This window comes from Corvus cornix, chromosome 1 (genome assembly GCF_000738735.6).
Source record: "Corvus cornix cornix isolate S_Up_H32 chromosome 1, ASM73873v5, whole genome shotgun sequence".
Lineage (NCBI taxonomy): Eukaryota > Metazoa > Chordata > Aves > Passeriformes > Corvidae > Corvus > Corvus cornix.
The window spans coordinates 9484415-9501993 of record NC_046332.1 but is presented as its reverse complement, the minus strand read 5'-3'; the positions used below and the strand labels follow the sequence as shown (position 1 = coordinate 9501993).

The following is a 17579-nucleotide window of genomic DNA, read 5'->3' as shown; positions in this document are numbered from 1 at the left end:
TATCTGGGAAAATTGCATAGTCCAATGTCATGTTATGGCTGTGTTTATTGGATTCAATGCATCTCCACAAAGTGCTTATAAATCACAACTTCAGTAATCTCTATTTCAGATTGCATAAGCAGATGCCAGTGTTGTGGTTCTGTACATTAACTGGTTATGATCGCAATAAAATCAATTATAAGAAATTCCATTTTGGAAGCCAGCACTATAAAGCAATTTTAACATTGGCAAGCTCCCATACCCTCCTGCTTCCACCTACAGTAACTCAAGTATAGTCATTGTCATGAAAGGTCACATCTATATTCATAACGAAAAATTTCTCAAATAAATTAGTGCTGAACATAAAGCGTGCACCAGGCTCACTGACAGATTATTAAAAGGCTGCTCTTGCCAGAGAGCCAGCATTATCTTAATCTGGGGCACAGCCCTTTAGCTGTGAGCAGAGGGGCAGGAGCGTCACTGGACACAACTTCTTTCTCTTGCAAACACAAATAACCTGCACATCCTCACCTTCCTGTAAGAGACAGTGTTGTCTGGAATGACATCGCAGGAACTTGGGAAGCATTTCTGCTCCATGTGTGAGGTATAGGTATCACCTCTAACAGCAAGGACATGAAAAAAATTCTGTGTAGCATTATATAAAGCATTATATAAAGCTGGATTATAGACTTTGAAATAAACTCCTTCCAAAGGCCTCCTGACAAATTTAAAAAATGAATTTCAGTTTCACTACAGTTATAAACACCAGACTTCCCTGCAGGCAAAACAGAGGTTTACTTTTCCATGCCTGTTACTGAGCCAAGTTCAGTTCCTTGATAAACCTTCACAACACTGTAAGATACAAAGGACTAGAAAACAGGTCAGACCCAAATCTCCTGTAAGCTAACGAAGGTTTTTGTGAAGTTGGTGTGGCTGCAGAGATTTATTTGGGCTATCCATTGCCCCAAAATAGAATTATCAAAAAGTGTTCCTTGTATAAAATGAGTATATCATATGGAAGAATTTTCATTATGCTAGAAAAGGTGCTTCCATTTTCTGGTTTGTTTTTTTTTTTCTTTTAAATAATCTGGACTATTGTAAGTCTATCATATCATTTACATGAAAAAGTTGCATTTAGAATTAAAATTATCCTGATATAAAATTATATAAAATTACCCTGTAATTACCTTGGATCTTGGACTAATAAAAATGTGCACCTTTGCCCCCACAAATGTGATTAGAAGGTTGACCTTCAATTCTACAAGCATCTTAGTACTCCAAGTCCCAAACTTGAAAAGGACAGAAGTTGTCAGAGACCAGGCAAGTGTCTTTCTGTTAGCTGAAATTGTGTTTTAATAGGTTATATTTGCAAGACTGCTAAACTGGAGAGTGGCCATCCTCTAGTCTCTGAAGATTCTAGCTCTTCATTTACTTGACTAAAGTGCTCTCCCACTGTTTGGTGGTTCCATTTAAACACGTTTGTCAGACATGTACTGATGCTTTTTCAATGGCAGTAGGTTTCACGATTAATTTTTCCCAATTTTTGTGGCGTTTTATTCATTTTGATGAAGTTCTATATTAGGTTTTGAGTTTACAGCTCAAGCTGGAAGTGCAGCCCAAAGATAGGATGTAGCAAGCCCCAGTATTGTGGGGGGAAATTGCCAACTGACACCGGTCAGTTTTCCCCAGCCTTTCTTAATTTCTTGCTGTTACTGAACAGAACAGCTGGAGTACACCCCGCAGAAAATAAATCCCGTGCGTGGACGTGTAAGTCAGGGCTCAGAGTCTATGGATTTTTGTGGAAAGAGCTAGCAACACAGCAAGCAGAATAAAGAGTTAGCAGAGGTCGAAACCGCTTTTCTGATTAATGTGAAATTTCCCCCTTTTAAAATCAACCGATTGAGTGACTCATACTGTTTGCAAGGCACTTTTCTTTTCAGCATCGAAAACAGACCTTCTGTTTCAATTTAAAAAATCAGTTCACCTGAATCTTATTCACATTTTTTAGATCTTCCACCACCACCCGACCCGCCCCCCGGTCAGGGTTTAAGGCAGCCCATAGTGCCCGGCCAGCGCGGAGGCTCTGCCGAGAGGAAGGGGAGCTCTCTGGAGAGGCAGCACGCAGCCAACGTAGATGACACAAAGAGCTCCCTGGACCGGCCCGCTAGGACATCACTAGAGTGGCAGCGGCAAGCCCAGGAGTGGATAAGCTCTACAGACCGCCAAGAGGATTTCAGGAAAGCCCAACACAAACAAGCCTTCGGATCAGGTGTGTGTGTGCTGCACCAGCAGCTCGACACCCCACCCTCTGCTGAGGGGTTCTGTGCCTGGCAGGACTCTAGGATCACTTCACAGCTCTCTCTCTGGGAGAGCACTGGCGAGGGTCACGCTGGAAAATAAGAAAAGGCCAAGTGAAACGAGAGCTTGTGATCCAGCTATCTTCCCTCCTGCAGCAGTGAAATCTCATTAGCACCTGATTTGGTGCACTCTTTACAGTGTTGTGGAAATTAATAATGTTCTCAAGCATAGCGATGGAGACAATAGGAACAGTTTCAGGCTAGCAAGGAAGGAGAGTTTTTCGAGTATCTTTTGTTAGATGTATATATTTATACATATAGGGCCATATTTTCCAGTTCTTTCAACCTGCTTCCAAGTTGGCAGCTGTTGCTTTTCCATGTCTGCAAGAAGACTGATCCTTCTGAGCTACTGACATTCCTTTCATCTGTATTAAAAACCCTCTCTTCTCTTTATTAAAGGATATGACCAAGTAGCATTCATCTCTTAAGCCCAGAAAGATGACAGCGCAGGTTTTCACCTTCATACAGGACCTGCACCTTGCCCCAAGCTGACTTTAGCACCTAAATGGATTTCAAGTCTGCACAAATGTGCACAGGAGGTGATGCTGGGCTCTGGAGTTGTATTTCTACAACATTCACAGCTTCCTTCTGTCAGCCTGACCTCAAGTAAAAGCTGCTGTTCCATCCTAGGGCATTTTCTTTAACCCAATAATCACCTCATTCCAATGCAGTGCTGATTAGAGTGATACAAGAGGACAATTAAGAGGATTTAAACAAAAAATTATACTGCATGTAAAGTTTTCTGTAGGGTTACACTGTTTCTTCACTTATGTATGTAGCTCCCACAGTCACACTAGAGGTACTCTTATCATCCATCTTTTTCTTGATTTTATTCAACTCTTAATGCTCCTTGTTAATCTAACACATTAATACCATTGACATAATAACAAAAAAATAGTAGTGTGCTGACAAATCTGCCATGGGGACAGGATTTACTGAATAAAGTCCTCCTAGGGAAAATAATGCTACCTGTATTTAAGATGTAAATATTTTAAATACAATCCATATTTTAAAATGTAGCAATAATGGCACAGTTAAAACCCCCCTAATATGTTGGCTGCATAAACAAGTGAGTGGCTGTTCATGTTCTGAAATCATGATGTGAAGTCACAGTTTAAAAATAGTGTGTGAAATTCATGCTGCTTGGTGAAATGGCAATTTTAATTGCAATGTACAAGATGTACAAACATATAGAAAATAGCCCAAATATACTCTGCACTTCTCATTTCCCTGCAAATTATTATTATTAAGAATGCTTCTTTGACCTGCTCAGAATGAAGTCCCTTCTTTTTCCTTTGTCTCACAAGTGTACAAATAGAAGTTGTCATTTATTCTGTGATGCAGAGCTTATACAGCAGTAAAATTCCCATCCTCCAGGGCATGCATTTATCTGTCCATAAATAAAGAGAACTTGATCATGACACCTCCAGTGCCCTACACAAGCATTTAATTTAGGATTGAAGTGGTTATAGGTATCCTCTTCTTGTCAAATTCAGGATGCTGAGAGCAAGTGCGTATCCTTTTTTATGCATAAAAAAGGACACCTCTAGGAGATGTTATGAGTTTACCCTGGCGTGAGGAGTTCATAAAGTTTGTGCACAAGATGGGCCAGAGCTTCATATCTGTCTGTCTGCATTCTCATTCCAGCCTCTTGCACTGCAGCTTTCTTGCTCTGCATTCTTGTCTCTGGTAGATTTAAAAAAGGCTGCTCTTGTGCCTAATGCTGGTTTATACCATTAAATTTGGGTGTTTTAATAATATTAATTGTGCTTCCCTTTTCCTTTATTACTGGCATAGTTCTTTGGAAATCTATTCTGTCCCAGTTTTCAATACATTTCCAAAAAGAGTTATTATTAGCTATCAGCTTCCAGAAAATAGCTAATTTGCAACTTAGGGGGTTTCATTCAGACGTTGCCAAGCTGTGAGTGAAATTTTGAAAGCAAGACCTTTAGTTTGAAGTTGAATAGAATAAAAATACCTAAGTCTGAGATCCGTGTTTCCACTGGTGGCTTTCAGTATAAACAAGATCACTGAGTTCCTGGCAGTGGCTTCATTGTAGAACTGCAGTTAAAGGACATCAAATATGACATTCTCAGCTCCCCCTCTGAAGAAAGTGGTGCTAGATCAGGTTACAATAGTTTTGATAATAGGAAAAGCCTTTTGGTTATTTTCTGGGGTATAGAAGCATTGTTGCACACACATATCCTGGTTTCACGGGGGCTAGAATTATATCTTCAAATTAAAGGCTCAGTATTTCAAAGGGAAAGGCACCAACAAAGCTTCCCCATATTCTTTGCAGGCCTGGCCATGGGGCACTGTTTGGAGTGTTTAATAAATGTGAGGCCATTCTCAGGACTGGAGACAACTACTTTTCGTGTGCTAGAATGTTGTGTAAAATCTAGCCTTTATTTTATGTCACAATTACTTATTTTATGGATTATGTTTATTTTTGAGGGCACAACAGATAATTCAACATACCATATGCTCTATAATGATAATGCACTTTATATTTATTCATGGCCGTTTTTCCTCAATATTTCATTGAACCCGAAGGAGGCCTTATCCTGAGTCCACAAGCTAGAAAAACAAATCAATTGACTATATATGTCATTTTCCAACTCTTCTGCAATGCTAGTGACTTTTGTTTTCATCCTTTAAAAATGTATCCAGCTTTCTGCTAAACTGATTTATGCCACTTGCTTTATTGCTGCCTTAATGCAAACTGTTCCATATTTTAGCCAGCCTTTGGAAACCAGGTTTGCAGCTAACTCTATTGTTAGGTCTTGATATATAAAAAACAAGTAACATAATTTAGGAGAGACTGTGGCTGTTAAATGCCATTTTACTGTGTCTTTCAAGCATTTCTTTTTATTTCCTCAAGGACAGCACATGGTCATAGCACAAAACACTGGAATGCCCTTCAGTCCTGCAGCACAAATATTCTGGTCCCTTGGGCATGACCAGAGGGAGATACTTTGGCAGGGAAAGAAGTCAGCTGCCTGCCCTCTTCTGCAGCAGATTTACCTTACAAACAGGCTGTTCAACAGCAGCTCACATGGGGAATCCCTGCATCCTACTCACTTGTGGCAAGAGGCACAAAGAATGAAATCCTGAAAAGAAAAATCCTGAAAAGTTTTTTCCACAAATTTGTTCTCGTTTAGCACTTCTCCAAGTTAATTATGCCTCTGCTGCAGTCTTTGCAAAGGCTTCAAGCTTGTGAATAAAAGCATTTTTTATCTCCTCTTTCTTTCCAAACATCCCCACCTACTTTTCCTTCTGTGTTCCTGCCCTCCATCAAAGAAAGTCCATTTCCCCGCATAAGGTTTTTTAAGAGTGAAGACAATTGGAAAAGAAAATTAAAGAAAACCCTTTTGGCCTAGATTCACTTTGAAAAAAGGCAAGAATAAGCAGTAGAAATCCCACTGATTTCAGAAGGGGCAATTGCTCTGTTTGAGTTTAGGTGTATATACTCATACTCTTTCTTGAATCAAACTATATTTAGCAAGATCTCTTTCTTCAGCTTCTGAGATGGCAAAAGTGGATCACACACAGCAAAGAAATAGAATAGTTCTTCTATTTCAGTGTTAAATCAATGCTGCTGTTATGCTTCTTAGATTTGGATTATTACAACAATATCTCCAGGAAACTCTAATCAGAAGTGATGTCTTGTTTTACTTCATGCTGTATGAAGACATACAGTCTTATGCTTTATTGCTATTAATCCTGCTCTTGCAAGCAGTTCATTATTACAGGTCTTCACAGAAAAATAATCCAAGCGAGCAAAAGTAAGCCTTTTGTTCATAATGGAACATGAAAAAGATGCAGGATTATTTATCCACCCCAAATATTACAACTGCAATGTATAATATAATATTTTCCAATGTAATTCAACACCAGTTAAAAAAAAATTTTCAGTGTACTTTGCATCGTTAGAAATTACTGAATTGCTGGAAGCTAATTAAATTAGCTGATATTGTAGTTCTTTATCTAAACTGATTGAGGTAATGTTGCCATGATTTAATCTAAAGAAAAGGAAAAAGCACATTTATGTAGGCTTGAAGCAAAAATCTAATCATAGCTTCATTGTTTTGGAAATTGCGTGTTCACCTATTTTTATTAAAGTATCTATGATTCATGATCTCTTATTCATAATGAATCTAGACTTTTTATAATTAATACAAACTGACTTAGGCGTTTACAAGGAAGCAAGATTTAAATTCATACTGGCTTCTCTGTCCTTGGGATACAACTCTTAGTTTTTTCTTAGGTAAAATTGTCATGCTATAAAGCAAGACAAAAGACAGATATAAATGAGTATGATGTGCATAAATTAATAGCTTGTTTATTCCTATTTCGAGGACTTTATTGGTATTTATTTTGCTTTGTTTTGCTTTTCTAGAAGAGGCACTCGTACCATATAGTAAACCCAACTTCCCATCCCCTGGTGGCCACAGCTCTTCAGGAACATCTTCTTCTAAAGGATCGACTGGACCTAGAAAAGGTGAAGTCTTGCGAGGAGGTCACCAACGCAATGCCAGTGACCTTCTCGATATAGGCTATGTGGGATCAAACAGTCAAGGACAGTTTACTGGTGAATTATGTAAGTTTACCTCTAGATCCAGTTAAAACTCTCAAATAGATAAAAAGAAAAAAGGTATATAAATCTGTTGTGAAGAGAGTAGCAAGCTGTGTGTGATAATCAGATTAAGCTTTATCCAGATCTTTTTGCCTTCAGAGGTGTATTGCATGTGATGGCAAACAAATGCTGTCCTTCTGTTCTTTGGTTTGGACCAGTTCACGTCTGTGGAAGCCATGCCAGTATAACTACATGGTACATCGCTCTGTGTAATGCTAGTAAAGCGTGGGGAAAATTGAGACAAGATTCTAGTAACTTAGAATTTTTCTTGGCAAAGTCTAGTGTGCTTGTCTTGGAAATGCCACTGACAGATTTCCTCAGCCTTCTCCTTAATATCCTGTTGCTTGATGAGCAGTATTCTCTTGGATGGAGGTCCTCTTTTCTTGGTTGTGTAGCCCAGTTTTTCAGTTGTATATCTCCACTTTTTTCCTCAGTATCCCAGGACAGGGAAATTTTTTTCCAAATTCGTTTTCTATTATCACTCAGTGTCTGTTAAACTTTGTATAAGACCATGTTGATGCTTTGTACATGCTGGCAGCACCAGATGCCCAAAGGCTTGACTCTGTTGTTTGAAAAAAATACATCAAAACCCCAGCATGCTAGGGCATACTGGTGTGTTTAATAAATTTATTAATGGTAATAAAAGCAGTGGAGCTCTTGGCATGTCTGCATCCTCTTGCTGCAGTCAAACCCTCAGCACCTCCTGGCAGTTACTGCCCTGTAGCTGTCAGAGAGTTAATGGTGACCCACGAGCCCCGAAATGTGCAGTCTCAGATACGGTGCTGGTAAGTGCTAAATTTTGGCATCCATCGCTTTTCATCTTAGAAGCAATTAACCCTCTTCTCACAACCTATTGAATATTCATCCTGTGCTGCAGTAATATTGCCATAGGCTTTGTTTTGTGTGTTTTTTTCTCCTTATTACAACCTCTTTCTCTCTCTTTGTTTCTCTCTATAGAGTAGTTGAGAAGACACATTGCAAGCTGCTCTGATGGACCATCAGGTCTGAACTCATGGAAGTGATGACACTAAACAGTGCAATGAACATTTTCTTTATTTATGTACTATTAAAAGAACTGTAAATGCAATGTAAAGACACACAGCCACACATATCCCACAGATACTTTACTTGTGTTCTTCTCTTTAATACACCATCCACCTTAAACTATTCCTTGTCAGGAGTATATAAAAAAAAGAAAGAAAAAAAAAAAAAGTCACCCTCCAGGATGAAAAGGATTTCCTTCTGTATATAATTTCTTTTGTTGCATTGCTATGCAAGCTCACCTTCTTTTTAGCTATGTTCATATTCATGTCTGTTTTTACTGGTCTGTTGTACTATATGTGAATTAATAGGCTGTGGTGCCATATATTAACTTTAAATTGTGTAACTTTTATGTTTAAAGTTTGCACTGCAATTTTATTTGGTGATAAGCACAAAACTCTACTCCTCATGACATGAAGAAAAAAGAGACTGAATGTGTGAAGAAGGTTTACGTCCTGTAAGCTACTTTGGGTAACGCTGGATGTAAAGGGAGTATGCTAGGTGGTTTTCCATTGGGGTGTAGAAATGAGAAAGTGACAGGCAAAACTGATGTCAGTGAAGACATTAGAGACAGATTTAAACCTTTTAAAAGCAAGCAACATAGTTGCTCTTCCTATTTAAGAAGGGGTCAGAAGTTGGAAGTGTGAGATTAATGAGTGAACATGAAAACTAAAGGTAGCATGAGATGGCCTAGACCCTTTCATTAGTCTGATACCCTTAGTATCTGCTTTTAGCCATCCCATGCCACTAAGTAAAGGGGAAGAAAAACAAACCTTTCTACAAACAAAAGAACTTAAGGTGTTTCACTAAAGCTGTTTTTATTTTGCAGTTTTAAAATAATTATTACCATTAATTTCTCCAGCCCAAAATATAGGAGATTTTCCAGGAGAAACAAACCATATAAACATAAGGAATATTTAGTAAGAAGATAAGAATGCAATTTATTATTAAGACATATATTCAGGCTGCTTCCAAAAAATTGAAATGTCAGAGTATCTTATTTCATCTTTCCAATACATGTACAGTAGGACAGAGGATAAAGCTGCACCACTGAAATTCATGACATTAATTGTTTTGATGCAGTCTACACAACCCTTTCTGTTCCATACCTGAAGTCTGCAAGAGCTGAAGTTGGATCCACTAAATTTGTAGTAAAAAGTTTAGTGTTTGGAAGGAAAGCAATGGTCAAATTATTTTTGGCTTGCATTAAGTATATTTCTGGCAATACAATATATCTAAAAAAATTGGATAGAAGCAAAAAAAGATCTTTGACCTGTGTTTTAGTGAGTGGCTTCAAACTCTACTATGATGAGGAGATAACACATGTTTCTACAGTTTTTGAATAAACCAGACTCTGTAAGTGGACATTAATGACAGCATCCTGTCTCTTCATTAATTTTCGTGACTTTGTCCAAGTCTTCTTTACCTCTCAAATCTCAAAGAGTAAATTCTCAAGCTCTTCTTAGAATATTGCATGTGGATAAACCACCCATTATTTTGATGCTTAATTTAAATATTGCATCTTACAGCTTATTTCTGTTAGTTATCTGACCGTGAACACAAGTTTCCATTGAATACCCTTTTCATATAACCAGTCTATGTTGTTTTATATATTGCCTTGGAGCTCACCAGTATTAAGAACACTTTTAGTCATGGCAGAATTTTAGGAAAGGAAATTACGATGCTAAATATGTGTTGCTTTTCATTTCATTAACTTGTTCCATGATAAGATAAAACACTACAGCCATCAACTATAACTCAGCACTATTGAATATTGAAAAATGCTAGTTAACTCCCATAAGGTCAAGATGTGTTATTTAGCAAGTTACAAACAAAAAAAAAGTTGAGGAAAAAAAGTATGAATTTATTTACGTGTGACCAATGAGTATATGTCATTTTCCTGCTTGTTAAAACACTATCGTAAAAACATTATTTAAAAATATGAAAAAATGTTCAAGTAAGATAAAGAATGCAGCATAATTACATATGTATGGTTTTTATTTTGGTATTGCCGTATGAAGAGAAGACTATTCAGAGTACAATTCAAATTTAATTCTCTGGAAAATGTTTAACTCAGTCACCAATAGTTGGTTTTTTCCCCGTTTAATTCAAAGGCTTGTGCTGAGCTTTGGTGGAACACCTTACTCACTCTGTTCTATTCAAAATTCAGTATCCTTAGAGGTTGATAAAGCCATTCCAATTACTTTCAAATATGTGTTTTATCTCTTCCACTGGAAAGTAAATGTGTGTCAGTATTAAAGCTGTGCAGTACCATGATATTCACTAACTTGTCCATCTGCTTCTGTACATTTTTGTTCATTAATAATTTGCTTACAATATTACATAAGGTGTTGTTGTGTATGGCAAAGTGTCTCCATTATCTTACAGGTGATGTCTCTTCTTTTTTTTTCTCTCTCTTTTCTATACAGTGTACTTCCAATGAACCACAGTACATATTTTTTAAAATGCCATTTAATTTACTATTTTAAAAGAAGTATTCTTCTTTTTTTAAAAAAAAATGAAAACATTTATTGTGAATAATGTGTTTAAAGAAAAGGGATGTTGTGGCAGCACTTAGAATTGTTTTTTAATTTGTTTTTTTTTTAAAACTGTTTATTGGCTACAGTTTGTTCACGAAAAAGTATGACCTCTTAATGTGTTTCATTGGTATTGTTAGTGCAGCAAAGTTTAATTGGCATAAGAAGTTGGTTAATAGTACTGTTGAAGTGTGTATTGTATATTTACTGGGGAAAAAATAAAACATATTCACATTTCAAATCTATGTTAAAAGACCTTGAGTAAGGAGTCAATATGTGAAAACCCAAACAGGGAAAATCAGGCAATAATAACATAGACTGAGCTATAATCATCACTGTCCACTTACAGGTGACAAGGAGCATTTTATACACTTTTTTGAGCTAAGCTACGAGCCAGTGGTAAACATTGCCTGTCCTAGGGGTTTCTGTCTATACTGGAATAGTTGTACCAGTGTAATTACACTGACACAGCTGTTCCAGTGAATATTCTGTTTGTAGCTGTGCTCTCTCAGTGTGAGGTTAACACTGCGGGGGCACAGCTTGCTCTGCCTAAAGCCCACAGACCCGTGGATGTGTAAATCCTGGTCTGAACCCTCAGACCTGGGGTTTGGTACTGGTGGAGCTACTGCCAACCCAGTCCAGAATACCCCAAAATGTATGGATAGGTGCTAGGTCAATTTTTCTCAATCTTTTCATTGAATACATGCTCAGTTTTAAATGCAGGAGGGCTGAAGGACCAAATAATGCATTTGTTCCATGTGCTTCAGTGGTGTATTGCTGTATGGGCAGCCTCTTCAGTGATGCAAAGAACAGAGTTTTTTTGGTTTTTGTTGTTTTTTTTTTTTTAATTATTTCTCAAGTCTGTATCCAAGTCAGTAAATCTTTCGAATACCTTTTGGTTGTCACCTGAAATGCAACAGAAACACCGTTCCTTGGGAAAAGTACAAAAGAGAAGGTGCACGGAATGTTTTTAAGTATATTTATTTAACTACACACCAGTGCAAAAGGAAGACATGACTGTTAGAAATAATTGTATGCTGGTTTATGCTTGCCTCAGCCCATACATTGCCAGCCATGAGAAGAGGTGTGTACTGAGGCTGAGAAAGAGTCCTCACAACTGAAAGATGAAAGGGAATAGGGTTGGGGGAGATTTTGGCAGGAAATTTTATTTAAAAAAAAAAAAATTACAGGCAGCTCCTTTGGCTTGTCAATTTAGCAGTTATGGGGGTTTTTTTATGGTTAATGGCCTTGTGGAGTTTTAGCACGGGAGCTAGAAAGAAAAAAGTTGACATTCTTTTGTAAAGATTGGGGGGTACTTGTTTGCTGAGGGGAGGATTTTTTAATTTCATTTTTATTTTTTTAACACATGTTTTGTGTTCCATCTATCTGGAACACATTAGCTAAAAAATAAATTGTTTTTGAAAACCATGTGGGCAACAGACAATTCCTTTAGGAGGCACATTCAAATAGCAGGAAAAAGGGAAAAACTAATATTAAAATAGGGAACACATACTGGTTTAGAATCAGCCAAGTCCACCACAGTTTCACATGCAATTTTGAATGGTATAATAATATGTAAAAACTTCATTGCTTTTGGTTTTCATACCAAAACAAATTATCCAAAATCCATAGGAGGCCTAGATCGTCAGGACACTAAATCTGATGCTTTGTTTTAAATATGTGGCTAATCCAAGCTGGTGAGACTGGAGAATGCTCGGGGTTGTACAAGGCCCCAGCCCTGGCTGCTCAGACCCCAGGAAGTCTCCAGCAGGGAAGCCCTCATGGCTTTAGGCTCAGCAGGTTTCAGTGGATCCCAGGCATGTCAGAATGCACAGGATGGTCACTTCTCTGAGGATGGAGTTTTCAGGGCAGGGAAGGTCTTCAATGACTGTGGCACCATTGGTGGTTTGCATTGAGCCCACTTAGTCAGTCACATCTCACATTTTGGGACCATCCTCCCCGATTCTTGTTTCAGCGCTCTCCTGCTGTGGTCTGTGCACTCAGTGCTGATGCTGTTCCCTGGATCTGGGGCTTCTGGCATGGGGGCTGCAAGAGCAGAAGAGCCATGGAAGTACTCTGCATGCACTGAGTGGCTGGATATATGGATAAATGCTTTATTAATTCAGGGGGACCGGGGAACACAGGAGAGCAGTGGCACCAAACATCTGCTCTGCTGTGTCTAGCTTGTTCCCTGTTTCTCTTTAGGACTGAGCTCTTTCCTGCCAACACTCCTCCATCCAGATTAACAGATACAGATATCTCATGGAACCCAGAGGAGATTTAGGGCCATGCCTTCATGAATGGTGGACTGGTTATTTGGGGAGAAGTAGCCCTGAGTTCCACTGCTGGTGTGATGACTAGATTCCTCTCTAGCCTGCCTTTATTTAACTGTGTAGCTACATCCAGGAAGACCCCAGCAGAAAACAAGTTCCTAGAGCAGAGCTCAGTATTGCAGCATCTCTTCTGGTGTGTGACTCCTTATTCAGTCTGTTTTAGACAGTCCTGAGTTCACTGCTGAATTCTCGCCACATCCTGAGGAGGCAGGTGGCTTATGCTGACATTTAGGCAAGTGAGGTTGTTCCTCTTGCTTTAGCAGAATGGAAGAAAAAACCAAACAAAAACAAAAAGACACCAAAATCTAAACCTTTCACTTTAATACAAACCTTGTAAAACAATGCTCAAAACCCCTAGAAAACAGCATTCCACATGTACGTTTGACAATTTTTTTTTGTTTCTCTTGGTATTTGTTTTGGCTACCATGGAAATGATTGATATGTTTTTTTCAGAGCCATTACCCTGTCCCTGCACCCCCTACCCCCTGCATTTTCCAGTACTTATCTTTCATCTGTAGAGAAGTTATGGTAGAGAATAATGACATTTGTGTACTTACATTGTTCTAATTTTAAGCAACAAGGTGCACAGTTGCATTCAGTTCAATTGATCAAAGCCAGATGGGCACAAAATGTTTGTGGGGTTTTTTTTCCTTAAAAGGCCTGCTACTATTTGTGCTGATATTTGTTCCCCACTTATGCTGATCAGTGCATCTTTTGCCTTCAAGGATGCCATTAGTAATTCTCCTTTGTGTTCAAAAGCAGGAATCCATTGTGCAGCACTTGGAGAGCCACTCGGATGCAGGTAAAGAATATAACAGCTTGAGCAAGTGCTAATTAGAACCAATTAAAGTTAATTGACCTCCTTTGGCAGTAAAATGCATGATAGAACTTGCTCTGTCCTTGCAAAATGGAGATCTTGCCTCTAAGCATAAGAGTGAATCAGGGTTTCATGTATCAGCCCGTAGTAATTACGTGGATATAACAACCAGGAAGCTGCTTGCTACAATTTGTTCTAATAACTGAGCTCTACTGTATCAGGGCAGCGCAATAAAAGTGAGATTTCTGCTCCAGTCTATTTAAAAACCTAATTTTTACAGAGCAAATGGGCATCCCAAGATACCGATACTAATCTCTAGGAATGAGTTGGCAGAAAAATAGAGTCCCTTTTATAGGTAAGTAATGGTGTGAGCATAAAAAAAGGGCAGTTTTACACCTGCTGGTTGGAAATAGCCCTGATGCTCAGAGGTTGCATCTATCCTGGGCAGTGGGGGTGAGCTCTGGCAGGCCTGCATTGGTGTTTTGTGTGGGTGAAGGATCTGTCCCCACTTCAGTGGGGCTCCCCACTGAACCTTGGCATGAGATTGCCTTCTGCAGACTTCTGTTTGAAAAGGGGCACTGGCAGCCATCCAGCTGAGGTTTGTGGTGCTGCAGGACTGCACCACTACCATGGGCACCACTGTGGACATGGTCAGAGGTACCCAAATAAAAGAGAGAGAAAGAGCAGGGGAAAGAATGAAGGGTATGAAATGCAAAACTGTATGAATTCAAAAGCATCAGTGGTGGATGCTGAACTATACATCGCTGTGAAAAGTTGAAAAGCCATTTTTACTAGTCAACCAGAATTGATCCAGTTTCCATGACCATGCTTTGATGACTTTTTGCTTGGCAAGAACTGAATGCGACTGATTTTGCTGCTAACTTGGCCTTACTATGAACAGCAATAAAGGTGTTAGTCAGGTGGGGACTTTGATGTGACCAGTAACATCACTCTCCCTTCAGGGAATGTTCTGTGCTGGCTTGTTAATGAATTTCTTTCCTAATGAATATCATTAAAAATCCTTTGATTAGCTATTTGTGTGAATGCCCTTCCTTTTCCTCTAAGCTGCTACTTGCACGAGTGGCAGCAGGATTTTGCCCTAGGCAGAAAGCACGCAGCTCTATTCCTCACCTCATGAACACAAGTCTGAGGCAAACAGCAACAGGAAAGAGGGTGAAAAAAACATAAGAAAAATAAAAAAAGACCTCATGGATGAGTTGAAGTTATTTTCTACACGTGTACAACCTGAGCAGGCACCAGCATTCAGATGGGACTGTCATTAGGGGAAATGAAGAGCAATAGGTGGTGATGGTGAAGCATGCAACAATAATTTACATACACCTCAAGTGCCAACAGGCAGAGAAACAAATAAAGCTATAACATGGGGAAAGGAAATGCCAGAGAATAAATGGACCGCAACGAGCAAACAAAAAATGCCATGTCATAAAATGTAGCAAAAGGGCTGGAAAGCAAAATTAAAAACAAAACAAGGCATTTCAGATTCAGGGCACCTTAATGAGATATTGATGGCACAGAAATTGCCTACTCCTATGCAAGAGAAAAGGAGACTGAGAAACACAAAAACAATTAGGAAACAGATTTGGCCATCTAGGGTTTAATAGAAAGAGATGTGGCATAGCAGAGTACAATTAATCACCAATTGCCTGAAACACTTTCCCAAGCTACTGCAGACCTGTCTCCCCTGCTCCCAATCTTAAAATGACAGTCACCCAATCCAGTTTGTAGTGAAAATAAACCTCTCTGCCATTCCTTTCCCAGTCCCTCAGATCTTCCAGTGAATTGCAGACACTGATAAGTAAATATTTTTTATTTACTCTGGTGTCACAGCCTTCAAACTATCTTCAGCCTACCCACCCCCTTCTTCCTTCTCTTTTCCCACCAGGCATAAACTTGATCTGCATATTTTCCACCTTGTTGTTAGGCACATAATGAGGCTTTTCTATTTTTGTCCTTCTTTGCCCAGAAAGCTGTCTTAGCCACGTCATGCTTAGGGATGTATAAAAGTTCACTTTATATTAGATCTATGTGGGATGTGAGGTTTAAGTTTAAACTAGGTCACTGGGTGCCTTTAGAGCATTTGTAACTAAGGGAGAGCCACTGGCTGATGAGTCCTGATTTGAGTGGCTCAGCCCTGTGTGCAGAGCCTGAGAAACTCCAGGGAAATGATCACAGTTGCAGAGAGATTTCGGCAGTGTGTCACGACCCGGCTGTGCTGTGCCACGCGTGATTCCCTGCCTCAGCGTGCAGGTATTCACAGCAGCACAGAAATGCACCTCAAAACAGCTGAAACAGTAAGTCACTCTGAACAGTGATGACCTGCAAGCAGATCATGGGCCTGGCAAAATCTGTGGGAAAATTTTAGTATTTTCTTTAATCAAGATGAAGGATTAGGTTCTGTCGTGTATGAGCAGATTTTTGCCCGTCAAAGGACTACCTTTCTACTCTGTGCACCTTGCAGCCCTGGGACATTCAAACACATTCTGATTTTCTCTACAAGGATGTTTGGGCACATAAAAACCTGTTTCCAAACATGGGGCTTTGAATTCCCTTCCATCACAGTCCATGTGTTCTTTTAGATCTTTTGAGGGTTACCCAAATCCCAAGTGTTTTCAAAAGCACTTATGACTAAATAAGAATATCCAAATAACCCATTCCATATTTTCATATACTTTGCAGTCTCCTCCAGACCCATGAAAGAGAACAGATATGAATTTCAGCTTTCGATTGCTGATATGATACACTTTGGATTTCATGGAGGGATTTAGGAGGCATGATTTTCATAGAAACTGATGTCAATTAGTTAATTGGAAGCTGACAGTAAAAATACTAGACCTCTGAGATCTGGTAAGTACCCTTGTACTCTAGCTGAGAGTAAAACCTTTCAGTACTTGTACAACTACTTCTTCCTTAATTAATTGGATCATAGAATTACAGCATTTTGTAATATTTCTGGTAGAGTTTTCTGGGTGAAGAAACTTTACTTTGAAACTGAGTTGCTTTGATCAGAAACTCCTGCTTGGACCAATATATGGACTTTTTGTGGGACAAGTGAATCTCACATGCCTTTATAGCAGTAGCAGTACTCTTGGAGAAAAAAAAATAAAAGAGCAAAATCCAGGTAAACTCAGCACCCTTCAGTGAATACCTGAAGTTTCCTTGATTTTGTTCTCTGCAGGTCACAAACCAGGAAATGTTTGTTTTGGCAGGGATGTCTTGTGCCTGCCCTGGCACCTCTCACCTCACTGGAGACACTCAGAGCTGGAGCAGCCATGGGAGTGGAGGGCAAGGAGAAGAAAAGGAAAGTGAGGGGAGAATAAAAGGACACGTAGTATTTCAACAACAGTTTTCAGGACAAAAAATAATTCCCAATTTTTCCAGATAGTTCTGTAGCACATTATGGATCTAGTGCACAGAATACTCCTTTTGCCCACAGCCCCTTCTCTCTCTTTAGATTTGGATGAATTTAAATACTCGCTCAGAAAAGAAAATTTCGGAAAAAAACCTTATGTTAAAAAACAAAACACTGTGGTTCTCAGTGCAGGCCTCTGACTACCAATATGAGGATATGTCAGTGAATTGATTATTGTTCGTAAACTGTTCTAGTGCTGACAATAATAATGACAGAATGCTCTTAATTGGTCCCAGGGAACAAAAAAGAAATACAAAATTCTCCCTCTTTTTTTTTTTTTTAATGGTAAATAGCTGCTTTTTTTGTCCTCTACTACTCAATATTTTCATTGTAGTCTTAAGGGTGTTTTGAAGCATCTTATGCTGTTCACTTTCTTAAATCTGTTTATTAAACTGAATGTTGTTGAACATGAGGCTGACATTTGGTGATTCTCACGCAGTTTCTAATAG

The 17579-nt window shown here is 38.9% G+C and overlaps 1 protein-coding gene across 11 annotated transcripts in view; it reads left to right on the top strand.

Moving 5' to 3' along the window:
• ROBO2 (roundabout guidance receptor 2) overlaps positions 1–14732 on the top strand; it is a 1042619-nt gene extending 1027887 nt beyond the window's left edge. For 6 of the 11 annotated variants that reach the window (XM_039556213.1, XM_010399519.4, XM_010399523.4 and 3 more), the window contains 3 exons: positions 1988–2248; positions 6736–6936; positions 7930–14732. In XM_039556213.1, the coding sequence (XP_039412147.1) occupies positions 1988–2248; positions 6736–6936; positions 7930–7931 (464 nt within the window). In that variant the 3' untranslated portion in view covers positions 7932–14732. The remainder of the gene's footprint in view (positions 1–1987; positions 2249–6735; positions 6937–7929) is intronic. The other 5 variants (XM_010399525.4, XM_010399526.4, XM_039556243.1 and 2 more) reach the window with 2 other exon arrangements.
• Positions 14733–17579: the final 2847 nt, after the last annotated feature.